The following is a 27,016-nucleotide window of genomic DNA, read 5'->3' on the forward strand; positions in this document are numbered from 1 at the left end:
AGGGTAGACATGAAGAATCCAATGGCGTTTATAGGTCACAAATCCCCCGCAGTTGCTATGTGTTAGACACACAAAACAAAAGGATAATACTTGCACTCTCATATGTAGTACATCTTTCGAGTCTTTTAGCGTTTTTAGCTTGGGACAGTTTCCTTTACATTGGGATTTTCAATTAAAAATAAAATATATGTCAAAGAAATGCAGCAGATCCCCTGATATGACACCAAATGTGTGGCATTTTTCACATTTCTTGCTGTAAGAACAACTAAAATGCACGCAAGCTGGCCTTTTTATGTATTGTTCCATCTTTACTTGACATCAGTAGTACCATAAAATGACAGAAAAGCTGACAGGTCTTTGATGAAAGTCATACAGATGAAGAAAATATGAGCTTGAGAGTGAATCAAAAGAAAATGTAACACATTAATGAATTTATTTGCATTGGTATCTTTTAACTCTGTGAACCATAAAAATCTAAGCAAGCAGCATTTTTGTGATATTTTTAAGGGGACAGGAAATATGTAGGTTAAAAAAATGTGTCATGTTTGTTTGTTTATGTCATATTAGTCCAACTGGAGGCAGCAGGACTGTTAGTTTCTGTCCATGTAGCTCTGTGTGTGTTTCTCCACGCACTGTGCCTGATTGCTGTGGGATAGGATGTGTGATGTGTGGAGGTATGGACCCCCTATTTGTTTGTGTTCTTTGTGTCTCATGTTCAGCAATGCATGGAGTCCGTGTGTGCGTGTGTGTGCATGTGCGCTGCTGCCTCCTGTGTGCAAGTCTGACTGTTGCATAAGAGGATCTGCTGCTGTCCCAGAGCTTAACTAAGGATTTAAACCTCTCTTCCTCACTCTCTCTTCCTGGGTCGTCTGCCTCTCCAGCTCGCTCTATTGCACTTTCTCCCATCTCTGTGACTGCATGTGTGTTGTGGGCGGCTGGTGTTGAATAAGTCTCTGTGCGTATGCAGATCGCCCTTACCCATTAATATTTAAAAGTTTGAAACTGCCTCCCTTTTTGATGGCTGGCTTAACTCATTATAACATGTAATTTTTTTTGTTTTTAATAAAAATAATGATTGATGTGGTGATTTAATCAGCTGCGGTTTTGATTAATTCATTTAATTACACTGACTTTAATTTATTCATTTTATATAGAGGATGAATGGATTATAACTGTACTGTACATACATCTCATACTGCCTTCATTCCAGACGTCCTCTATCAACTAGTCGCTGTTTTGGCAACTCTAAATATCTTTGAGTATAAGAATAGACACTAATATCTTACCACATCTATAATGTGTAGATACCTTCAGAATTGGGCTTGCTGGTGATCTAAAAATAAAAGGTTTGGATGAGACTTGGATGCGATGTGACTTGTCCAAGATGCCAGTGCTGCAAATTTGTTCGCCATAAACTCACACAAGAGAATGTTTTGCCAAGGTGCTCATTGGACTCTGTGCTGAGGAAGGTTTTACTGGGCTGAGCTTTTTACTATCAAGAAATTCTCTACTATATTTATTTAAATTGCATTATGCAGCCATAAACATTTTGATTGCTGCTCTCTATAATAACAGCAATTTCCCTTACGTTAAAATGCAGGAAGTTAATATTAGAGCTTAATAATCGCCGTATGTAAATGATCTTGTGCTGCACACACTGGATGAGCAGTGTTATTTAGCAGGAAGGGACACTTGCTATTTGGTTTAGCCTAACTGTTACAGCAAGTCATTGCAAACAGTATGCTGCAAACACAGATGACAACCTGCTCATTTTTTAACCATTGATAAGCTGAAGTTTATACGAAATCTGACTGTATTCCATACAATGTCTGTTCCTTTATTTGCGTTACTAGTGAGTTGCCTTTAACCCATTTTTTTTCTATTTTGATGCCTTTATTTTCCTAAAGTTTTGAGTTTGGTTTTTCTGAGGACCCAGTCAACCACTCGTCCAGATATAGGACCTCGTGTTTTTAAGCCTCGAGCTTGAAAGGTAACGATAGCAAGCTGCATACACACATAGCACATAGGCAACACAGAAACACTCATATCTACTAATTAGTACTAACATACTAGAATTTCAGTCATGAAAACTAATGCAGAAAGTTCTTCGATTGTCTGTATGACACAGTAATTTGTTAAGTAATGCTCCAAAAGGTCCAAAAACTCAATCTCAGTCTCTTTTATAAAAACACAGCAGTGAAAAATGTGACTTGAGTACATTTTGCAGGTACGTATCTTGATTGTGTGCAGTTTATCAGTGCAGTTGAGTTAAAATTGACAAGAAAACACAATCAAATGTCAGCAGTAATCAAGCTGTGATACTGTAGACTGTGTTGAAGTGAAGGTGGTGGTAAAGGTGATGATAATGATGACGGTGTGAGAATACCGATCACACTGGGGAACGTGGTGAGGGGCATGAAGAGAAGGCAGGAAATGGCTGTCCTGTCTTTTAGATAGTCTCAGAGAATAGCAAAACATATCCGTTACACTTCCTGAAGACACAGTCATGACCAAAGACCAAAGATATCCAGTTTCAATCACTTAAAAACAACCAAACCTCTCAATTAGATTTACCCAGACCGAATACTTTACTCCCATCTTCTCACTGGCCGACGCTCTTATTAATATTTTTGTACTAGAGAACACATGCATGTGACACTTGTATACACAGAAAACTTTCCAATGGAGAATCCTTTCATGCCGCTGCAGCTCCTGTTTTCTGTCTCGCCTGTCTTCAAACCTCATCTGTCATGCTCGGGAAGCAGATGTGAGTGCTGAAATCTGCTCGCATACACACATTTCTCATGAGACAGGTGTTTGGAAAGGGGAATGACAGACGAGCGGTGTTGAGGTTACATCTTCATCGATGGCTGAATTCCTTTCATACTTGATGTGTAAAGCGCCTAAGTGTGCCCAATTCATCTACCATCCAGCCGCACCTGGGTATGAATGGGCGCACCACGACTGGGAATAGCGTGAAAGGTTCACGCAAGCTTACCAGATTTTGGAGATCTGAGTCGACTGATATTTGATATGTAGTTGAACGGGAGCTATAGAGAATATTCAAACAAACATAAAAATAAGAAAATACTTAAAATTGAGCCTAATTTAATGGTCGATGTCAAACATTGTACATGATCACAAACAGGGTGTATCAAATAAATAAATCAAATAAACGACTCATGTCTGTGCAACACAATACGATAAAAAAAGATTTATGCCCAAATACCATGCATTTTTGTTATATGAGCACATGGTAAAACATTACATTTAACAGATTAGGGTCAAATTAAATTGATTTGATTGGTATACATTTAATTTTTACCAAGTGCATTCTCCTTAATGATTAATTATTTGAATAAATAAACCTTTGATTTTACTTTTTTTTTGTTGTTACTCAAAATTACTCAAAAGAATTATAATTGTAAGAAGGTGTGTAAAAGATGATTAATTCGTTTTAGTACAATTCAGCAACGATGGGAATGTTTAGTTTTCTGGTTGAGTTAGCGAGTACATGCATAGTATCACAAGCATCATAAGAAATGCACTACCTAAGTCAAACTTATGTCATGTTTGACTTCAGATTAATGTCAAAAACCCCTGAATTGGATAAATGGAATAAAATGGAAGGATGGAAGGATTCTCTAATCACCCCCAAAGACCTCAGCAGAAATGCTGAAGCTTTGTATTATGCTAAGCTCTATTTCATTTTACACCAGCTATTAACATGCGTTCTGTACTTTTACATCCTGCTTGAATGTGGTTGTTAAAGCAGCCACGTTATAAAGTGAAAAAGTGAATGCTGTCTGGATGCCGTCCTTGAATTTATTTATTTATTTATTTATTTTTGTTCTACACAAACGCTGCAAAGTGATGGAGACAAACTCACCTCGCCAAAGGCAAAAAAGGTTGAGCCAGTACAGCTGTATCACCTTCTGTGTGAAATTTGCTGCTCTACTTACCTACTTACCTAGCTGAAGGACGAATAAAGATAGTGGTGCCTTTGCATTTATTATATGTTGTTTACAATATATCTGAAAATGCAGATAATTGCTTACATATAATCTTTATGCATAATTGCATTTAATACCAGGAGTACATGGGGGCTAAAAGAGTGTAACCATAATAATATGGAGTGTCGGGGCGGAGTGTAATCTAGTCAAGATAATGACCTCTTGCATGTGCACTGGTGTGTTTGTTTGTGCTGGAGGACTGCCCCCGTGCCGCACTCACTGTTCAGTCGTGTTATTTCTTGCTGATTTACTCTCCGTTTCTTTCTTTCTTCCTCTACACAGATTGACTTGGAGCCGGAAGGGAAGGTGTACGTGGTCATTGATCTGTCCGGATCCTCCACTGAAGGTAAGATCACCACGAAGCACCATTATACAAAGAGGGAGAGAGAAATGCACAAAAATATGCACGCATGCACGCACACATGTGCAAAGCTGGCAGTAACAAACATGAAAAGGAAGAATTTATAACCGTCTTTTAATACAAATGTAGTTTTGTATAGTATAGTGCTTATCATTAGTGCCAACCCTAAAAGCCCTTACACACCGAGTGCATTGTAAAACAGCGGCACTCACTTTTATTTATATAGCACTAAATCACAACAACAGTTGCCTCAAGGTGCTTTATATTATAAGGTAAAGACAACAACACAATGATACAGAGCAAACCCCAGCAATCAAATGACCCCCTTATGAGCAAGCACTTTGATGACAGTGCTTCCAAATGCAGTCATCTGAATGGTCAGATCTTCTCATTCACATCTGAAAAATTGGTAAATATTATACATGAAATGTCTGGTATGTAAACACCTTTACGCTAACCTTAGGCAATCAGGATATTTTTGTTTAAGAGTGGCAGTCAGGGAACCCAGGAAATATTAATTGTAACTGATGCTCAAGAACTATTCAGTGTTCACTGTCTGTTTTGCCCTTCTCCAAAAGATAAGGGTAGGACTACCTGCGATGACTTAGACCTCACATGGCTGAATGATTGTGTAATAGGGCAAACATGCCAGTAAGTATTTTCCTTACCCTTAGCATTAAAATAGCATTGAATATTTTCTTTTATTCTGCATTTAGCTCTGTTTTTTTCTCTCTGATATGACTGATATGTTCAGGTGTTTATAAGTATTGCTAAATGTTGGGTCTTAGATCCCGAGCAGGTAGCATAGAGAGGCTTTTAGCTGTGTGTGAAAAACAGCTTTGTTTTCTCAGTGGAAACAAAGGGAGTGATACTAGTGATCCAAAACAGTAAAGCGGTTCGGTGTATGATTAAAAACCGTAGCTCGCTGCCACTAAAATGTTCCTTAGAGTTGAGAGAACTGCATGCATACCGACGGTTGACCAATTTTTGACACGAGCATGCTAACTGGTGTGGAGGTGAAGAAAAGAGTGTTTACAAGGTGGTAGCGATGTTAGTCGACAGGATTCAGAGGGAGTCAGATACTTCAGGGACAAAGTAAGAGAGGTGAGATTGAACTGGGTTGTGCGGTGGAGAGATACTTGTTAAAATGGGAGAAGAGTGTAGAACATGGAGCTACCAGGCAGAAGGAAAAATGGCCAAAGATGAGGTTTGTGGATGGAGCGAGAGGACATGCAGATAGATGGTGTGACAGACGAATGTGCAGAGCACAGGAAGAGATGGAAACAGGCGATGCGCTGTGACGACCCTAACAGGAACATCTGAATAAGGTCTGCATGAATCTATTGATTACTGAAGCTTCTTGCCAGTTTAGTTTTGGTGTGCATAAAAAGCATCTATCCTTAATGTTAATTGTGTTATTGGCTGGGCTCATTATATTTTTCTGCATGGAAAGCAGCCGATAATTTGCAATAATGTGACACGTGTAATGTTCAGCCGTCCCGAATTCCGCCCACATAATGCATTTTATATGTGAAAAGGTCTATCAGTAAGTACTGAATCATAAAAGATTAATGCAACATATTAATAATAAATCAGTCATCAATTTTATTTCATCATCAGCTCATTGTTTAGCTTTCTAGCACTCAGCTTGCTGTTTTAACAGCATTGTTTTCAGCTGCAGCGGGCGGGTGTTTCTTTTTTTTGTGTGTGTGTGCGTAAAAAGCTCTAAAAACCCTCTACCCGTGTGAGTAGCTGGTAAACATCGTGGATATTTTAGCAGGTAAACAGAAAGATATTTCCCTTAGGGGTTTTGAGTGAATGTTGCACTCACATCTGCCAGGTGCGAAGACACACAACTCAAAATAAATGATAATGTTGCTCTGTGACTGGCGACCGTGTAAATAAGCACGTCAGCACACTGAGCGATTTTCCGTTGATTAGATGTCCAAAAGAAATGGTACATAACTGGGCTGAAATTGTACTTACAAGCTGGAATTGCACCTGTAATCTTATCTTTGCTACATCAGCACTTAAAGTACCGAGCGACTCAAATGCTGAATGAGAAAACGACACGCCATGGTCTTAGACTGCTTATAGAAGGGACAGAGGGCCGGCCGTGAGGTAACTCAGAGGTTCAGAGATATGATGATGGCTGGTTGACAACCCTACAAACCAAACTTGGTCACGGGAGTTTCAGATTAAGCAATACTGAAACCTCAGACTTGGATTTGAGCAGTTTCTTCTGTTTTTATGGCACTGCCTTGTATCATTACACCTAACATGCTATCATATGATGCAAGCAAGTTAGTATAGCGTTGTTCTTCTTTTCTAGCCTTGAAGCATAAAATACAGTTTGATTACCAAAGGACTGATTCATGTTTTTAATAGCTGTTGTATATACATGCAACATCACAAAGATTATTCTCTCCCATTACATTGTGCTCAGTTTTCTGAGTGTTTTCTAACTCATCTAGTCATTAACATCATCAAATGTAAACATAATTTTAGAATGTAAAATGTTAATCAAATGAAAAGAGACACAGTTTTATTAATAATTCAAAATGCAGCATGTAGATATTTAGATAGCTCTCGGGTAGCCCAGAATCTCACTGACTGACTCTGGCATTTAATAGTCTATACCATTACTTAACAATCTTTGGGCTGAAATTGGGTTTTATCATGACATTTTATGTTATTTTAGCAAAATATTAGGACTTAAGTGTGAATACTGAATATTTATAAATTATAATCAAGCTGCTCCGGCTTAAAGGGATCTATATTTAGCCGGGGATCTCAAGGGATTTGCAGCGGTTACAAAAAAGCCAGAATTTCTTGGTTCTAGGACTCAGTGTTACGTTATATCAGGAGGAACGCCATTTTTAACCACGCAGCAGAAGAAAGTTGAAGACAATGAAAATATATAAATAAATAAAATTTAGAAATGCTTTTTAGCTAATTGACGAAATCAGGAAATAGACAGTATCATGGACAGATTTGCCACTCAGCACACATATAATGCACACTGGAAACAAATACACTAGTGTACTTGACATTAAATACGAAAACAACCAAATGTATTAACTAGGGCTGCCACAAACGATTATTTTGATAGTTGACTAGTCACCGATTATTTTTGCGATTAGTCGACTAATCAGATCGTGCATCCATTGGACGTACAGCGTACAGCTTATTGCACCAGCAGCATCTGCTCTTACATAACTATCATTAGCTTACAGCTTTAAGTGTTTAAGATATGTGCTAACTAAAAATAAAGACAAGATGATAGTTTATTAAATTTTAATGAAATTTGCAGATTGTTTCGGTGAAGTTCAATAAACTCCTTGCTATCTAAAATATAACAGGACACCGGAGTATATTCTCGAGCATCTCACACTTCTGATAATCAGCTGTCTGCTTGACGTTTATTCAGCTGTGTAAAAACTATAACTTTAATCTCAGCCAAACCGATTTACTCAGGAACAAATAAAATACTACAAAAAGCCAAACAATAACATTTTTAAGTTATCTAAGTGACTTATATATGTTTAACCTGAGTAGCGAAAGACAGCGGTGGGTTTGAAAACGATTTGCCGGGAGTCTCACGGGCCCTAGTGAGCCTTGCCCCTGGCTAGCTATCGAGCTAGTGGGTAACAGACGTCTCTGAAAACGTCGGAGCGCTTTTGAAAATATGTGGTGTCTTGATAAACTGAGCAGATATTTGAGGTTTACACAGCTACATTCTCGCCTGAAAATATGTTAAACGTTTATTTTGTGACCCAGAAAGAATAATAATAGTAAAACTAACTAGCTTCCGCCATTGTTGGAAACTGAGCTGGGCTGCGCTATGAATTGTGGGACAGAGCTACTTCTCCTTCTTCGGGGTTTAACGGCTGCTGGCATCCTTGTACATGCAGTGCTGCCATCTTCTGTTTCAGTCCGTTATTACACTCTTAAATCCTACTACTTATTCCTGCGTCTTTTGTGATCTTACAAAGCTTCAAACGACGCATCGACTATTAAATCAGTCGTCGACGATTCTGATAGTCTACGTAATCGTGACTAGTCGACTAATTGTGGCAGCCCTAGCATTAACGTCATCGCCATGGAGACCTAAAACATTAGAGTAAGTCATTGTCTTGAGGAAGAAAGAAGGGTAATAATACTCAGTCGCCACCTCCAGTCATTTCAAGTCACCTGGGAGGAATTTGCATATTTGTGCACCTTTTCCCCCGGATACAAACGGAAAGAATGAGTTGGTGCAAAACACCAGGAGTGCAACTTCGAAATCACTGTCTTCAGGCTTCTCATTGGGATTTTGCACACCATTTATATAAAGTCTTCGGTGAACCGATGCTGCTACGTGTTTTCTAAGAAAATCTGCACAGAGAATTAAATATAATCTTTATCGGCCTTCACCGGAGTGGCAGGGCTCAATGTTCAATAAAATAACTCACATTTTAAATTATAACTTGCTAATTTTTGTGGTTTTTAATGAAAGTTCTGATGATTTTCTATTAGCAGGAAAAACCTTGAGTGGAAATCAGACAAACAGCTGTGTGAAAAGAGTTTCTGAGAGACGTTCCAGGTATTTTGTAAAGAAAAAAATCGTCTTTTCTCTGTGTGCATCCTTGCCAGTTCCTTGCTTTGAAATGTAAGAAAAAAACTGAATCCAAAGCCCTTCCTGTTTTCCTAGAAAGCTTAAGAGCTCACAGACCCTTCTCTCTCCTTCTCCGTTTTCCCGTCTCCTCTGTTTGTTTACGTCGATTAAACACGGAAACATCTAGAAGATCTTTATCGAGTCGGTCTCTCCGCACACATTCTCTCACTCACATGCTGCCTGATAAGAGTGATTTTCACCTGCACCTGTGTATCCTCGCACCTGGTTATAAATAGAAGCAGCTCTGTGCCCTCCGGTGAAATTGTGCATGTATATATCCGTCTGCGAGCGCGCTTGTGTGAGGGTGGTGGGATAGCCTGAGCAGGGGAGGGTGCAGCGGTGTAACGCAGAGAGCAGTAGAGAGTGGAGATAGAGGGAGTGGATTCTTAAAATAGTAGGTGAGATTGAGCCACAGATTACATACAAACACACGCGCACACTCACACACATGCACAGTCTCAGGCGTCCATGTCAAGCCCTCCTCATCGACGATTGGACACTCGGCTGTGACCTCACGACCCACTCTCCTCCCACTCCTGAACTTCCTGAGTTCAGCTGGCTTGAGTGCTCGAGCTAATGTATGCTGATAAAAACAAATGGTGTGTGTGTGTGTGTGCGTCCTGATAGGAGGGATGGAGAGATGGAGGGTGAGAAATAGAGGATGAGGTGGTATTTTTAGCAGATTTATTTTTTTCCCCTTGCTGCAATCTGTTCTCTGCAGCTTCGGAGGCTGGAAGGATGTGTTCCTCTCCTTTTTTTTTCTTCCTCTTTAATTCTCGTCTCTCCTCTCCATCCTCCTGCATCTGTTGTTCTCAGGAAGCAAATAACAATAATCTGACCTAATCTGTCCATCTGTAGACTCTCCATCGGTATTTCTCGATCGCTGCTTTCATGTTCTTCAGCAGATTGTCTTCCTTTTTGAGTCCCTCCACCACCCCACCCCAGCGCCATTTTGTCAAATAAAGCCGATTTCCTTTAAAGCTTAAGTCATAACCTTCGTGGTAATTGCGTACTTGCATCTACAACAGGAGAATTTCAGGCTAAACTTTTTCCAAGAAAGGCTTATTGTTTTTCAGTGCAGCCTTTGTTTATCCAAATTAATCAGATAGTTAACAGAACATTTTCAGTGCAATGAAGAAATAATACAAATAATTTTCCTCAACTCTATAAAGACTTTTTCTACTTTAGGTTTTTCAATAAAATCTAGTGTTATTTTGAATTTCTGTCTGTTCTCTGCAGTAAGATTTAGTTTAGTTCAGTCAAAAAAAAAAGGCTGATGGGGGTATGTGTCTACTAAAAACCTCGGACGGGTTTGAATGCTGGTGACCTTAACCTCAAGGTCAGAGATCAGAGGTCAAGTTTTTTGAAAATCTTATGAAGGTGATAACTCTTGAATGAGGTGATGTTGGATTTTCAAATTGGTACCATAGGTGTGCCGACTAGAAACCTGAGGGGTAACAAAGGCAGTCGCAAGTACTTTTAAGACCAGTAAGCATCGATGCTGTGTGTACTGGATGGGAAAGAGCACATGAGCTTATTATTCATGGACGTTCCCATAATGAATCAACTAAAACAGCCTGATACAACACTGATGCATTTTAATTAAACTTAAGTGTTAATCCATTAAAAATAGATGTGGAGGCCACCATGTTGCCCGCCATCTTGAATACAGTGGCCAAGGTGGACATCGCTGTTCCGCCTAATTGCACTTTATCTATGTGACTAGAGACCGGCCACATGTGTAATAGGCCTTATAACTTACCGTTAATGTAAAGATCAGAAATAGCTTTTTCAAATTCTATTAGTTAGCATTTTTACATGTATAATTTAATGATCTCTTTCTCATTATGCCTCCCCCTGCACTATTTCCTCACCTCAGGCTTCGTCTCCTAAACTGAAGTCAGGGCTTTAACACACAAAAACATACACAAACATGCTTATTAACTTCTGATATTGATATATAGTAGATTTGAGGGCAAACAAATTCAGTGCTAACTCAGTGATATGTTGATAATAGGAGGAACTTAGAGGAGGCATCTGCATCTTCGTGAGTGGCAAGGCTGTGGCAGGATGTGGGCGGCGACCTCACACACAGAAGTCCTGTTGTTCCATAAATATTTAAGACTCAACATTGGTTAACAGATTTTTATGTATTTTCCTGATATTCTGGCCCATTTGTTAAACACAAATGTATTTCAGTATTGTGTAAAATAGATCACATTTTAAATAAATAAAAACTTGTTACATATCTTTTTAATCACAGTCCTGATGGTTTTCCTTTGGTGGAAGAGCAGATGTTTTATAAGCAGAGAGCAGAAATCAGACAAACAGCACTATGAAAAGGATTTCTGAGAGAAGAAGTTCCAGGTATTTTGGATAGAAAACCTTTTCTCTGTGTGCATCCTTGCCAGTTCCCTCCTTTGAAATGTAAAACAAACCAAACTCCAAACCCGAAGTCCTTCCTGTTTTCCTAGAAAACTTCAGAGTCACAGGCTTTCCTTTCTCTTTCTGTTTTGAGTACTTTTTAGTGTAAACGTTTAGCTGCATTTTGGTAGTCAAGGGAAGATTAGATATACTAAAATATATAAGCATATATATCAATGTGAAATATTTTAAATTCATTACATTAAGAGGAGAAATACCAGACATTTAAAGGTCTACGATGCCGTGTTGCACTTTCCATTTGTGTTAATAGAATATAAGCAAATTTGAACTTTGCAGTTAAATTTGTTGAATTTGATCTGGTTTCTGTCCAATTGCTAATTCAGGCACTTCACATCCAGCGAGCCGGTGATGACCAGGTTATGGTTAACCAAAGATTCAGATGGAAATTTCCCTTCTTTGGCAAATGTAATTCTTGTAACTGAAGAAGTGCAGAGAGGTGGTTTCAAAGGTAACACCGACTAGTATGTGACCCATCGTGTGTGCAACCTTACCCTAACCAGGTCACTGAAGACCTGCTGCATGTTGGGAGGTATAACGAGTACGGTGGCGCGATGCTAGAGTTTCAAGCTCGATACTATGAGGGAAAAAGAAGCTTCCTTTAACTGCTTCCTTATTCACAAGAGGTGGATAGACAGATCAGCATATCATTAATATCAATTACTATATGAGTAACAGTAATATAGTAGTAATAACACTAAATTAATACAATAACAGAAAAAGGTTTACACACATGAGTCTACAGTCTAATTTAGGATTTAAAAAGAAGCTGACACACCTGACATCAATGTTTTTTTGGGGGGTGAAAGCATGCACATTGAGGTTTCTGGTGTGTCTTTCCACGATGCCAGCAATTAAGCAGTAATTGCAGGGGAATGGGTTTAAAATTCCTCAGTATTTTAATGAAAATGCTGACATTTGTTAAATACCACAAAAGAAAGCGATGTGGTGCATCGCCCACTAATCTGCAAATTTATTTAAGATGTTCAAAGTGTCGCTTTCATTTTTTTTTTCAGTGCTTTCACTTCATTTTCTCTGAGCAGCTCAGCTTTACTTCCACAAACATATCGATAAACGGCTTCGGCATTAGAGGGACCGTCTCCACGGCTATTTCTTCTTTTCCGGAAATGCAGCTTAATTTTTTTGTTTTGTTCTTAATTTAATTTAAATTTATATTTAGATACGATTTCATGCTTTCGGATCCTTCTTCAAAAGCGAATCGCCTGCTTGCCTGTGCATGTGTGTGTCTGTGCATTTGTGTATGTGTGTGTGGTGACGTGTACATTTATTGGGTGACCACCCGGCTTGTCCAGAGTACGCTTGTCTCTACGGTGATAACTCTTACCTGTTGTTATGCCTCCTCAACTCTTCTTGTTAACATGCTTGTGTGTGTGTGTGTGTGACTTTGTGTGTGTGACTTTGTGTGTGACTTTGTGTGTCCTAGACAGATGGATGATGTATTATGTAAAACAAAGTGATCCCAGTAATGGCCTGTTTAGCTGCCACCCTGACCAACACCAGCATCTCACACACACACAGTTACACACAAAAACTCACACTTACACACACACACACAGAGTCCCTAGACAGCCTGTCTGTAATCGAACTCTGGAGAGGCTCAGCGGTAACCACATCTATAACGCACCCTGGAGAGAGATGCTGGGCGAGTGAAAAGAAAGGCAAACTAGGACAGGAGCGCGGAGAGAAGGAGCGCGTGTGGGAGGGAGAGTGGAGGTGGTTCTCTTGTCTTAAGGTTGCCCTCGGAAAGCATTTATCTTCCAGGGGAGATGCAGAGAGGAAGTGAACAACTGATTGGATGGCGCTGGCTGAGGAGGAGTATTTTAATATGCTATCCTTCGTTTTAGTGCCCACACATGAAAGTATAAATAGCCCGCACACGTACGTATGCATGGGCCGCTGGTAGGTGTGGGGTGTTGTGTGAGAAAGAAGGGGTGGGGGGGTGACAGAGGAAGATGAGAGGCCGCTGAATGATTAAACGTCCTCGGCAACACGATGCAAATGATCCTTATTTGTACAATCGAAGCAGCTCAGTGATGTGTGTGAATACTCTGAGCCAAGACTGACTCAGAAAACCATAAAACTCAAGACAGTTTTTTGCACATTTAACTGTGAGGCCAACTTTTTCTACTTCGAGTATGATACCGATACCTTCACTACAGCAGTCTGCTGGCGATGACCTGATACCAGCGCTGAATCAATAAACTGTGTTCATATCTGTGAGGAAAATACTGGGAATAATTCTTGATCTGTAACACAACGTCAGGCTACTTTGTTTTCCTAACAAATAAATACATATGCATATAACAACAGGCCCAAAACAAACACATTAAACAATAAAAAAAAATTGCATTCATCTAATTTACTCACACTAGTCTCTTTTCAGCTCAGTGTAGGAGTCATTAAGCTCCTGCTTGCTGTTTTCCCTGCTCCTGCACACGTCGCACGTGGACCTGACAAGAGACAACCAAAGTTAAATAATAATTTGAACATGCCGGGATGTTAGGTTATCATAAATGCACTGAAAGGTTCCCAGCAGGTGTTACACTGGACCAGCCTGCTTGTAGTTTCTGCTTTGTGTAATGTGTCTCTGACCGAACATAACCGGCGAAAGTGAACGAGCGAGAAAGAGAAACAAAAACAATGTCGCGTCAGCGCTTCTCAGTCATGTCGACTCACTTGACTCACAGTTTGCAGTTAAGTTAAATGGTTTATAAACAAACAAAGACAAGCTGTTGACATAGCGAGCGTGGAAAACGCTCCAAACTGCCAACCCTTTGCTGTTAACTTCCTACGAGCTCTGCTGCTACCTGCTGCTGACCTGTGGACGGTATACACAGGAAAACACTGAATAGATTGGCACGTTGTCCCTGATCCAGCTCTTTAACATCAGACTGTTGCATCATTAAGATTACATGTTGCTCATGTACTTGTGACTAGAGTTATTGTAGCATTATGTTTTCTTTTAGTTTCATATTTTTTTTCACAAACAAAATCAGCTGCAGCAGATTTATATAACAAAACAAAATTCAGGTACTATTATAATTTTCCAGTATGTTTATAAATGAACCAGATAACAATATAAATTTATAAGTTCCTCTTTTTTCCTCATCCCCTTAATTTTCCTGCTTTGATTAGTTGCTCATACCGAGGCTCACGGCTGGTAGCTCACTCTGAGCGCTGGTTAGCTTTAGCCACCTTTGTTAGCTTCTTTAAAACGATTAAGTGTCTCACTAGGTTTGCTGTTGTACACATTTTCACACCGTTTACTTCCTGTGCCGGTGTGTGTGTGTTCCACATGCACGAAATTGGCCAACTCACAATCAGTCATATGGAAGGCTGACCGGCTGGTCACTGGTCATGGTGGAAAACACTGGAAATTGGCTGATTAAGTCATGTGGACATAAGTAAACATAGCACACAAAATCCCTCTAGTGCCTGCTCTGTTGACAAAATTGAAAAAGACTTAAACTAAAGAGCTAAAGACATTTTCTATAATTGTTTTAAACTAGTTATATGGAAAGGACTGGTCTTTGTATAGTAAGTTTCTAGTCTGATCATAATGATCACGCCATGACATCACAAGAACTGTTTGCCTTTTCCCACATTTTCACACGACGTTTTATTCTCAGCACTTAAGAGCCTTATCTAGCTTCCATCCACACCTATGGCCATTTCAAAATCACCAGTTAACCTAACATGCATGTCTTAGGACTGTGGGAGGAAGTAGGTGAGAGAACCCACACAGGCTGTGAGGCGACAGTCCAAATCAGTGCTCTGCAGCGCATCGCTGTTTGCTAACCATCATAACCTTGACTGTTTTTCTTTCCTCTGCAGCTTCAGGAACCAACGAGAATGAGGAGCGCGTGTTTCGCGAGAGGATCGGCCCTCGCCGGCGACAGGGCGCCGTCCGTAGGCGCGTCCATCAAGTCAATGGACACAAGTTCATGGCCACCTATCTTAGGCAGCCGACCTACTGCTCACACTGCAGAGATTTCATCTGGTGGGTGAAACATCTATCGCATGTATCTGACCCCTTTTGCTTGCTGTGATGCCGCTGAAATGTTGACTCCTCTGTGTGTGATCTGATAGGGGCGTGCTGGGGAAGCAGGGATACCAGTGTCAGGGTGAGTACTTTTCTCCGGCAGACTCCAATTTCTGAAGTAACATTGCGTATCATTTATTATTCAAGCATGAGAACACAAGAGGGATTACATGTTGCTGAGTGACAACTGTGATTTGGTCCCACGCCATCACCCCAGAGCCACGCATTTACAGCATTACACGAGCAGAAAACAAAATGAAGCATAATATTATAATATTAAAAATTACATGCACAGGCTTTTTTTTTCTTCTCTGTGCTTGCAAATATCCTAAAAATTCAGCTTGAACTCGTAGTGTTATTTAACAGACTCTTTAGGGTACTTCATTACTTCACTTCATAATGCAGCCTGTGGAGGTGCGGGTGGAAGATGTTATGCAGCTTAGCGGTGGAAAAGGTGAAGGTGGAGTGGTTGAAACTGTGCAGCCAGCAAAAGTTGTGCCTCTCTTACCTTTGCTTTAATGCGAATGCAGTTTATCTGCTGTTAACCTCACATTTGTGGCAACTTTAAAGAGTTTTAAAAATCCTCAGAGTCTGTGAGTACTCTTCCTGCCAGGCTTATACATTAAACATTAAATACTTGTGTATATTTTCAGCATTTCGCATCATTTTAACCCAGTTTTATTTTAAAACTCGAGTGATATTCACCATATTCGTATTACTTATACTGTCGGTCGTTCAACCAATGAGAATTTGGTCAGATGGGAGCAACTAACAGTCAAAACATTACTTAACTGAGTCATTAATGAAGAATGAAGAATGAGTTCAACAGTTCAGCCCGTCCATCTGCAACCCTACCGAGGCCTGTGCTGAAGTAATTTGGCCTTTGATAAATAAGCCTTAAATCCATTCATCTGGTACGCCAACTGGACTTCCTGGATCATATTTTATTGTCTCACCTGTAGTTTAAACAGCATGCCTCTATCAACACAGCTGTCTGTGGTTAAACGCGGTGCATTTCTTCTTTCCCCTGGTTTAAATATGCAACCATAATAAAGATGTTTTGATAACAGAATGGTGTTTAGGTGTCAAAATGATTCTCTGCGCAGCAGGTGGTTGAGCTATGCAGTTTTCATTGATGCATATGGGCTCGAATTTCACTCGAACCGAAGCATATTTTTTATGTTTCATGTGGGTTGTTTTTGTTTTGTTTTGTGACACTACAACAGTACACCTGAGTGCATCCTGTAAAGATAGAGGAAGGGAACGGAAGCTGCTCATGTGCTCCTGTTGACGTGTTGCTTATACTGCACAGTCTGTGTAGACTAATCGTTGCTTGTGAATATGAAAGTAATGGATATTAACAAAGACAAATGGAAACTAATTCTGTTTTTTGCTGAATTATCCATTGTTAATGTCTCCTAGTGAGTTGTGCTGCCTATGAAAATTCTTTCGTTTGTGCTTTTTATTCATTTAACCTTCATTCATTCATTTAACCGAGAAAATGTAACTCCCACGATTAAAATCCCTTACGGCTAAGTTAGGAAGCAGCTCAGTCAGCAGGCTAATAGTACCTGCACAGATATGGATAGATAGATATACACAAGTTAAGGAATATATTGTTAAATAATCATTATTCAGCTACTCTTCGAAGTCTTTTTCGTGTTAGATTTGTAGGCCTAATTAGGTCTTTCTCATTAATGAAGAGCCGTGCAGAGGATGTGTGGCTGTCAGTGGTAATGCTCACTCACCAACATTCTGTTGTAGACTGTAATTATTTGTGATTTTAGTTAGTTAGCCTTTTCATATTGATATTCAGAGCGGGTCAACCAGATCTTTCAGGATTGGTCGGCAGTGGCATGAAGAAGTGTGCGGCTGCATTGCAGTGCTTTGTTGAACTACACTTGCCTCCCAGTTCATACTTAATTTTGTGTAAATATGATCTGAGATATGATAAGAACAGATAAGGCTTTCTTATAGCTTGCTGTTTGTTTGCAGCTGGAAAAATCAGATTAGCACACTTTGAGATGAAGCTGATGTCCCTCTGCCTCTCACACATCTGTTGTTCAAAATGAAAATATGTTTATTTGACCAAGGTTGTGTGTGAATGCCTTTTAGTGTGCACGTGTGTTGTCCACAAACGCTGCCATGAGCTGATCATCACCAAGTGTGCCGGCATGAAGAAGCAGGAAGACACACCTGAGGAGGTACACACGTCTGCAAACACTCAGCTGCACGGAGACTTTGCAGGAATGAGAGGATTTTTAGTGGACCTCAGTTCATTATTTGCTAACTAAAGGCTCAACTGAAGTTTATTAATTGTTTTTTATTCAGAAATCATAACTTAGACAGTGAGAAGAGCACATATAAAGATATACCAAGTAGTCTTGTGGCCCTTATGCATAGAAAGCGGTGTGCACTGTGGCTAATACTAGTTGGTTGAACTTTGTGCGCTGCCTGTGCTGTTGTTTCCAGGAAAATTAAACAGGTTTAAATGGTTATGTTAGCATTGTTCCATAATTTAACCCCAACAATAGAAATACAAATGATCTTTTAATACTTTTGCTACAGAGAGAATACACTTTGATTTGACTTTATTAGCATTATTTTACCTCTTTTTCAATTAAACTTGATTGTATTGTTATTTTAAATGCTGATCCTCACAGTTTCAGAGAGTAGGAATCATGAAAGAAATACTGAATATGGACAGAGACGCTCAACATTCAGGCCACTGATGAACAAATCTGTTGCTTAAAGCAATGTGTGTCAGAACACTCCTCTGATAATGCCACCCTGACCTCTCGTTAATGCCCCCGTGTGTGTGTCTGTGTGTTCTTCTGTGTGTGTCTCCCTCTGCAGGTGGGCTCACAGCGGTTCAGTGTTAATATGCCCCATAAGTTCAGTATCCACAACTACAAGGTCCCCACTTTCTGTGACCACTGCGGCTCCCTGCTGTGGGGCCTCATGAGGCAGGGCCTGCAGTGCAAAGGTGAGTTTATGAGCAGTGGGGAATTCACATGAGAGCCCACGGGGAAACATCATGGCAGCCCAGGTGCTCATATTTGCATGTTGAAGCCACATGATGTAAACAGGGATGCCACGAGGAACAGCGTTTTCATTACATCTGTTAAAACATGATAACAAATGAAAAATGATTGCTTTTCCCCCATGATTAATTACATTTCTGGTAAAAATAGTGTTAGGCTTTTGCTATAGACTCTACATACTCACGTAGAATTTCTTTTTAATCTAATTTTCAGAAGTATCCCCAAGTAAAGTCCACCACTTGCACTTGTTTTTTGTCATGCAAAAATGGCTTCCTTGGTCTTAACTCATGTTTTATACTAAATGTATTTTAAAGAATATACATTTTTAGTTTGCAGACTCATTTCTGGATTTTTAAAGTAAAATGCCTTTAATGAGCACTTAGGTTGTAGTAGCAGGAGACATGGTTTATGTGTTTAAATTTCACATTTTCTTTCTTTCTTTTTTTTACAGTGTGTAAGATGAATGTGCACAGGCGGTGCGAGACCAATGTAGCTCCTAACTGCGGCGTGGACGCCCGAGGAATCGCCAAGGTCCTGTCTGACCTGGGAGTCACACCTGACAAGATCTCCAACACTGCGCAGCGCAGGAGGAAGGTAACAAGCCGCCCGTGTCAGGTCTTTACTAGATTTTCTCTTAAGGACGTGACTTCTAAATACTGCTCATCTGCTGCATTTTCTTTAGGCCTACCACATAAGTTGTCCTCCACTTGTCCAGTTTCCATAAAACTCACCTTGTTAATGCAAGAGAAATAGGAAGATAATATGGGAAAAGACTTGTTTCAGTCCTTATAGAGAGAAATACCGTTGTTATGTATGTACAGGTGGTGAGCTCGAGTTCTACCCGAGGAAATAAACTCCAGCACCTCAGATGTGCACAGAAAATGCATTTGGGACTTTTCCCAGGCTGTAGCACCTTCCCTGAGGCCGGCAGGTTAACCTGTGGAGTCACACGTATAATGTGCTAATTAAGGAGCTTCATTAATTAAGGAGCTTACTGGTTCCTTCTTTTTTTCTAGTGTTTGTGGGAAGCTCAGCTAAGCTAACCGTCTGTTTTTCATCATTGTGTGGTGCACATCTTTGCATTTTACTCCTAAGGCGTCTCAAAGGGTGTCCATCTATTTGTCCAACTACGCATTTCAAACTGAATGTATTTCTGTTACTGTTGGATGAAAAGCACAAGCTGTTTTCAGACTCTGGAGTATCAGTTCGGGACGTTGTTCAAAGATGTCCTCACTCACACGCGGCACACAACGGCAGGAGTCGGTTTCAGATGGGTTCTCACTCCTGTAAATACTCTGCGTGGTTTGGGTTAGGGAGCGCACACAGGAGGCAGGACACATGACGCCCACTCGCTCGCTGTGAATTCACCGAGCTATTACCTGCTTTATTCTTACACTGGGTCAATCAGACATCACACAGACTTTGTGTGGGAGCGACTGCGTTGCGCATTTGTATTCTCACGTGCTCCCGTGTTTAGTAATGCCTTTAAAAGTTCAGGCCTGCGTTGGACGTGTAAAAAGCAGCTTTAAAGCTCCGATTTTCAACTGAGAAACTTGGATTCACCTCCGTGACTCGTGATTCAGGAAACAGATTTTTAGAGGACAGCCCAAAGGCACGGCCATGTTGACTCTCTCTGTGTTTCTCTCTTTCTTCAGTTGACTCCAGGGCAGGACCCTCCCCAGTCTCCTCCTGAGCACTCTCAGACTGAGGAGAACAGCTTCAGCCAGCCAGCTGTCCCCACCTCCCCCTCACAACAGGGTAACACGACACACACACACACACACCAAAAAAACCACATCAACAAAAAGACGTCTAAAAGCCCGCTTCGAGATGGGTACGGCGGGGGGCGGTTTAATGTGTAATTCTACCAGTGAGGGGTAGTCATTCGATTTCAGCGATAATATTGTTGCTGTTTTTAAAAAATAAGTTAAATGTTATTGTTTTTTTCTTTCTCTCTTCTTTTTTCTAAAAACAAGCTAAAATTGAATTATCCCTCCACCGCCCACCACCATTTGGTTGTCACAGTTAGTCATCGCATTATCACACTTTGCAAGCTGAGAAATAAAAAAGTTAACTTTCTCTTTGTGGAAGTCGTCCCATTTTTTTTTTTTGTTCTCGTCGAGCCAAACGCCGATGACAACGGCGCCGCTCGCTGCTGTTATTTAATCGCCCTGGTCCGGGGAGTGAATCATTCCAGGTTTTAACAGAGGATGTGATCATGTTTTGTTTTGTTTTTTTCAAAGTTTATTGAAAAGCAATCAGTAACAAATGTGTAATGCTTCTAAACAGCTCTTATTTCCGTATAATTGAGTTGAATGCTGACAGGAAAAAAGAGAAAAGTCAGCCAGCCTGTTTTTGCTGATGTCTGATCTGCTTTTCCGATGACACCCACAGACTTGGCAGAGTTGGATCGCCTGCAGGACGCGCTGTCGCTCAACCAGCAGGGACCTCAGCACTCTTCCTCCTCTTCCTCCTCCACCACCTCCTCTTCCTCGTCCTCCTCGGCAGCCAGGCAGAACGGAGAGAGCCAGAGGAGGAGCCTGAAGGATTTCAACTTCATCAAGGTTCTCGGCAAAGGCAGCTTCGGCAAGGTGGGAGAGCTCGGAGGAGGCGTGCGAGGGGGATGTTTATTTGTTTGTTCCTCATTATGTTTATAATTAAACTGTTTTTATTTTTAAATCAACAACCAGTTCACGGGGTTCCCATTATTCATAACACCTGAATTATCAGGGGAAGTGAATAATATCAGGGGAGCAGAATAGACTGACGCTCATGTGCATTGCATTAGATTCAGGCACCTGCTTTTATTTATAATTTAAATGTAATGTTTTGTATGCAGTTTAGATTTTTCTGCTTATTGTTTTCTATTTATGGGTTGCAGGATTAATTGGTACCATGTTGATACAATGTCCAGCAGCAGGTCACTGTAAAACCTTTGTATAGTTACTGCAGATTACCTGCCCAACACCAGATGGTAGGTTAGAGAATAGCTGGTAAATATATTGGGGCTCTGAGCAGATAAAGAGCCATTTGTTTCAATCACCAGCTGCTAGAGACCAAAAACAGATCATATAATATTGTTCCATTCATAATTTTATCACTGTAAACCCCCTCTTGCATTTTATAATACACCGACGAGCTAAAACATTATGACCACTCACTGGAGTGACTCATATTGATGATCTTACACCTATTGCAGTCTGTGATTGAACAGGATGAATCTGAGCAAAATTGACAAAGCCAGACGACCCAGTCTGAGTAACGAGCCAAGCCAGTTTCCCATTGTCTGGCGCAGTGGGAGGACTCTTACATTTCATTGGACCACCTTTAACTTTGTTGCATTGTTGCATCGTTTTGAAAAGCTTGTGCAATGTCACTTCATTTATTTTCATTCAGATATGCATCAGTTGTTCAGCCCAGAGCTCCCTCTCTTGGAGATGTGAGAGTCGGGGCCGCTGTATGAAGTCTGCTCCAACATGTAGATTTTCCGGACTCTTTCATAGTTTCAGCCTAATGATTCCTGTCGTTGCAATCTTGGAACGCGGCTGCGCCGTCGAGGAGAAAAAAATCAGTTGATGAAAAATGATTCAGTCTAATCAGGTAGTCAGCTGACCCGATGTTTTCAGGTGCATAACATTGCTCAACCTGACCGGCTGACACAAACCCAGGTCATAACACTGCTCCCACAGGCTTCATCGCTTCGTCCACCTCTCCTCTTACTCAGATATACTGATCGCTCTGGAAAACAGATTAAACATCCAGATTCCTCTGACCATGTCACCTTTTTCCACTTTTTACAATCTCTTTGCTTCCCAGCAAACCGAAGCCTTTTTTCTGATTTGCTTTATTGATAAGCGGTTTTGTTAGGCGGGCACAGCCGTTTGGCACCGATCCATTAAGCTCTCCTCACTTTGTTGAAATGCTCTTATTTCCCTTTCCTTTTAGCGCTCGAGTTCAGCAAATGTTAAAGGGGTGTCCAATCGCAGTTATTCAAGATTACTTCCTGATTACATTTCTTCCTCAAAGATGATGTTTCACCACTATCCTTCCGGGTTGTCAGTAATGCCTTTGGCACTTCTTAACCTAATTTTAGAGGTTTCAGCAGTCTTCTTTATTGTGTTCTTTGCTTGATGCAGTAACTTGACCCTTCTGAAACGAAGAAGCATCTTTTCCAGGACCAGAGGAGATGTCTTCCGATTTGGAGAAAGAAGAAGTTACTCACTGTTGCAGACCTGAAGCCTATTACTCACTGCAGTAATTATCTAGTAGAAGACTCTTACCTATTTGCTTAGTAAATCCACATGGTGACCTTTTTGTTTTTTTGGTGAGGTAGTGTATTAAAAACAAGGGAGAAAATCACAAGATATTCAAAACAGAGAAACATTAAAAAAATATGAAAGACTCTTTAAAACAGAGACAATGAGAAAAGGTGTGAAAAAGAAGCAAAGAGGTATAAAAAAATAAAACACTTGTGAATAATAGAAGCAGAAGGCTAATTAAGGATTAAGGAAATGGGCATCTGCTCTTCATCTACCTAGGCTACTAACTGTGGTTGAACCTAGTATGAAAAGCACGTGCGGGACGTAACTTGGAACCAAAGCGTGCGAGTTGTGCCAGCGCACCAGGACGCCTAATCCTCACCTTAAGTAACAAGCGTTTGAAGCGTCCTGTAGTAGGCATTACTGCATTACTTGTGTGCGTCCTGCAGTCTTGCAGGCTGCAGATGGATAAAGTTGGTCCAAGCATGGACAAACAAGGCCTGCCCGAAGCTTACAGGAATTACAGGATCTTTGTTTTGGTGCCAGAAAACTCCAGGGCACCTTTAGAAGTCCATGCCTCACTGGATCAGAGCACTTGAAGGACAGACAGCATATCAAGAAGTGATGGCTTTGGGTTTTGGCTTGTCGGTGTAAACAAAATCAGCCTGGATTTTACACGTCACTCTCAACGTTGAGTCGGCAGATAGTCTGATTAAGTTTACTTCGAGAGCTCATTTCAATACAGCAACCAAAGTGCTTGTAAAGTGCTCACAAAACAAACACTGCCTATATAAGACAGTGTATATAATAAATAATTAATGTAAGTCATAGCTTATACGTGGAAGCAGATGCCTCCTGATCTATGTTTGCATTCATTCTGAATTATAATTCAGCTGATGTATCATAAATCACATGTGGTACAAATGCTTCACTTCATCACCGTGCAACTATGGGTTGTACTCAGTTGTAATGCAAGATGCCTACAATTCGAAACACCCACAGATAACGAATGACCCCGTAAAAAGAAAAAGGTGTTAACGCTGAGATCGCGGAATAAACAAATTTTTGCCGTTTCATACTGCGCATCTCTTATCCAGGTGATGCTGGCGGAGCTGAAGGGGACAGAAGACGTTTACGCCGTTAAAGTTCTGAAGAAGGACGTCATCCTGCAGGACGACGACGTGGACTGCACCATGACCGAGAAGCGCATCCTGGCCCTCGCCCGTCGACACCCCTACCTCACCCAGCTGTACTGCTGTTTCCAGACACGGGTAGGCTGACGTGTGAAGCAAAACGTACAGATTCAACAGCTGACTGCATTTCTCCTGTCTAATACCACTCCGTCCCTCCCTCTGTCTGCAGGACCGTTTGTTCTTTGTAATGGAATATGTGAATGGAGGAGATCTGATGTTCCAGATTCAACGATCCAGGAAGTTCGATGAGCCTCGCTCTCGGTTCTACGCTGCCGAAGTCACCTCAGCCCTTATGTTTCTGCACCGTAACGGAGTCATCTATAGGTAAACACCCTGCTGTCCTCGTCTGGTTTTTCTATCAAGGTCACTCTTAACTGTCAAAGAGAAAATATATATTTATATTTTCCTTTTTATTTTGGTACGAAAAGCCATAGAAAACATCAGTGCTTATTATCTGTTTACATTGCATGCACCTCCCCCAGTGAACCAAACTTTCCTAGAAAATAGATGGTGCTAATAGCGTATCTGTGTCTTTCTGTTACAGGGATCTGAAGCTGGATAACATCCTCTTGGATGCTGAGGGTCACTGTAAGCTGGCAGACTTTGGTATGTGCAAAGAGGGCATCATTAACGGAGTCACTACCACCACCTTCTGTGGCACCCCGGACTACATTGCCCCTGAGGTGAGATTAACTCAAGGGCCTGCACTTCTTTATGTTGATAGGGTATAATGGTCGATATTCTTACCCTTGTATTGTTAAGTAGCTATTAGCTATTAACAACATTATATTTCACCTGGATATTTGAACATCTGTCCTGATAACATTAATCTGAGCTAAGTTAAAATCACAGATTCAGACTTATCAGTATTGTACTGATGTATCAAAGATGGAAGTCCCATGAGCTGAGTGCTTTTCATTTTTGCTGTCTTGCTGTTTTAAAACCTCGTGACGAGTGACGGACAGACTGTAGCCGAGGACCCCACAAACCACTTGTCTGGTCCTAATAATGACTATAATTTACCAAATGGCTTCATTTTTTAACCGTGTGTGAACTGGAATTTGAAGTTGAGCCCATAAGTTCATTAGAAAGTGTTTTCTGAATTCAAAAATAAGGGAGCCGATTTCTATGCAGCTGTAAGCATTTTTTGCAGCCTGCTGCACTGCCCCCTGCTGGCCATTAAAAAAAATACAGGTTTAGGTCACAGCAGAGTTTTGGGCCACATTTTAGACCCAGAAGTTGTGCATATCTTATGCTGTCTATCCAACTTTAGCTCCCTTTTAGTCAGGACTAACAATCATATTAACAACAATCAACATCCGGCTCTGTTGCTCAGTGCGAAAGGGAACAATCTTCATTCATTTCAGGGTCATATGACTTCGCTGTCATCACAAGCATTTATTGGCTCCACCACCGTGCTTGCTGTGGGGTCATTAATTTCTGGGGGACTCTCAGTCCCCTTGGTTACAAATATAATGTTTAGTCTTTGTTAAGGAATCCATCAAACACTTTTTGGATAAATTGCCTAAAAATGTCACCGGCCGAAGTGCCAAGTGTTCATGACGCATCTGAGTGCAATCACTTATCATGGGTATTACACAAGTCTGTGTTTGTGCACATCAGCTGAAGGTGGACACTGAAGTTGAAGAAAACTTGTGTGCAGCAGTTAAAGCATTTCAAGGGACTTTTATTTGCATAATTTTTAAGTAGATATGCTTTTAAGAAGTCAAAAAGCATATGAAAGATAAATTATTATTCAATGCAGAGACTTTTTATCTCTCTTAAACATGTATGGAGATGATCTTTAAGTAGTTCAGTTTCCCTTTCACTCTTGCTGCTGATGACATTAGTTAGGTCTATCCATTGTTTTGGCTTTTCTACACCACTTAAAGTGGAATAAAGTACATCCTATTGAGGCTCTTCACCTCAATGGATCTGTTTGCAGGATGTCACGCAAGCAGAAATGTATTTCCTCGTAATCATCTTGAGCTGTGTCATTTGGTTGAATTCAGATCCTGCAGGAGCTGGAGTACGGAGCCTCTGTGGACTGGTGGGCCCTTGGGGTGCTGATGTATGAGATGATGGCCGGACAGCCTCCGTTCGAAGCCGATAATGAAGACGACTTGTTTGAGTCGATTCTCCACGACGATGTCCTCTACCCCGTGTGGCTCAGCAAAGAGGCTGTTTCTATTCTCCGAGCGGTACGTGTCGTCTCTCCCAACATTATCTGACATTTTTGTAGGACTGGTAAGCTCTTGGGAAGCTCTCATCACCAATTTCTTTTGATTCTACAAGGAAAGCTTAGTTTATTTTAACTGTATTTAGGAGATTTTGATCAAAATCAATTAAAATCAGTTCAGTTTTATTCACATAGTGCCAAATCATAACAGTCTCCTTATTAATGTGCTTTATACTGTCAGGTAAAGGCCCTACAGTAATACAGAAAAAATCCAACAATCAGATAACCCCACTATGAGCTAGCACTTGGCAACAGTGGAAAGGAAAAACTCTCCATCAGAACCAGGCTCAGGGAGCAGCAGCCACCTCCTATGAGTGGTTGGGAGTGAATGTACTAATAAAGTACTTGTGTATTTTAACATGGACAACCAACATTTATTAAACGTGCTATGAAGAGAAATGTAGAACGGCTATATGAGCACTGTAACGAGTGTAACAAAAAACAAACTTCAATGTCTAAAAGGCTCAATTCTAGCCCAGACTTGGCCAAGCTTTAACACAACAGCATCTCAATTAACAAAAACTGTTCCTGCAAGAGAAGAATTCAGTCTTGTGCTCACCGTTTTAGCTTTCATTCAGATTTCTATCCTCAGAGCGTCACACGAGCAAATCAAACTCAAAGTGCACTTGATGCAAAGGTGTCATGCTGCACTTTCCTCGGACACTGAGGAGAATTAAAAAAAGGTTAAATGCAGTCATAAAACTGCAGTGAATCACAAAGTGCTCTTATAATGCCGAACAGACAG

General features: G+C 40.7%; 1 protein-coding gene across 1 annotated transcript in view; it reads left to right on the top strand.

Annotated features, from left to right (window-relative positions):
- Nucleotides 1–27,016, top strand: part of LOC147323583 (protein kinase C epsilon type-like) — a 55,150-nt gene that overhangs the window by 24,275 nt on the left and 3,859 nt on the right. The window contains exons 2-13 of the mRNA XM_086304014.1: nucleotides 4,296–4,359; nucleotides 15,329–15,494; nucleotides 15,584–15,618; nucleotides 17,652–17,740; nucleotides 18,393–18,522; nucleotides 19,032–19,174; nucleotides 20,236–20,338; nucleotides 20,975–21,171; nucleotides 23,937–24,110; nucleotides 24,202–24,356; nucleotides 24,577–24,715; nucleotides 26,045–26,233. Of these exons, the coding sequence (XP_086160140.1) occupies nucleotides 4,296–4,359; nucleotides 15,329–15,494; nucleotides 15,584–15,618; nucleotides 17,652–17,740; nucleotides 18,393–18,522; nucleotides 19,032–19,174; nucleotides 20,236–20,338; nucleotides 20,975–21,171; nucleotides 23,937–24,110; nucleotides 24,202–24,356; nucleotides 24,577–24,715; nucleotides 26,045–26,233 (1,584 nt within the window). The remainder of the gene's footprint in view (nucleotides 1–4,295; nucleotides 4,360–15,328; nucleotides 15,495–15,583; nucleotides 15,619–17,651; nucleotides 17,741–18,392; nucleotides 18,523–19,031; nucleotides 19,175–20,235; nucleotides 20,339–20,974; nucleotides 21,172–23,936; nucleotides 24,111–24,201; nucleotides 24,357–24,576; nucleotides 24,716–26,044; nucleotides 26,234–27,016) is intronic.

Source organism: Aulonocara sp. 'chitande type north' Nkhata Bay, linkage group LG8 (genome assembly GCF_057382095.1).
Source record: "Aulonocara sp. 'chitande type north' Nkhata Bay isolate Kocher_YH1m ecotype deep benthic linkage group LG8, A_spYH_male_GT1.1, whole genome shotgun sequence".
Taxonomy (NCBI): Eukaryota; Metazoa; Chordata; class Actinopteri; order Cichliformes; family Cichlidae; genus Aulonocara; species Aulonocara sp. 'chitande type north' Nkhata Bay.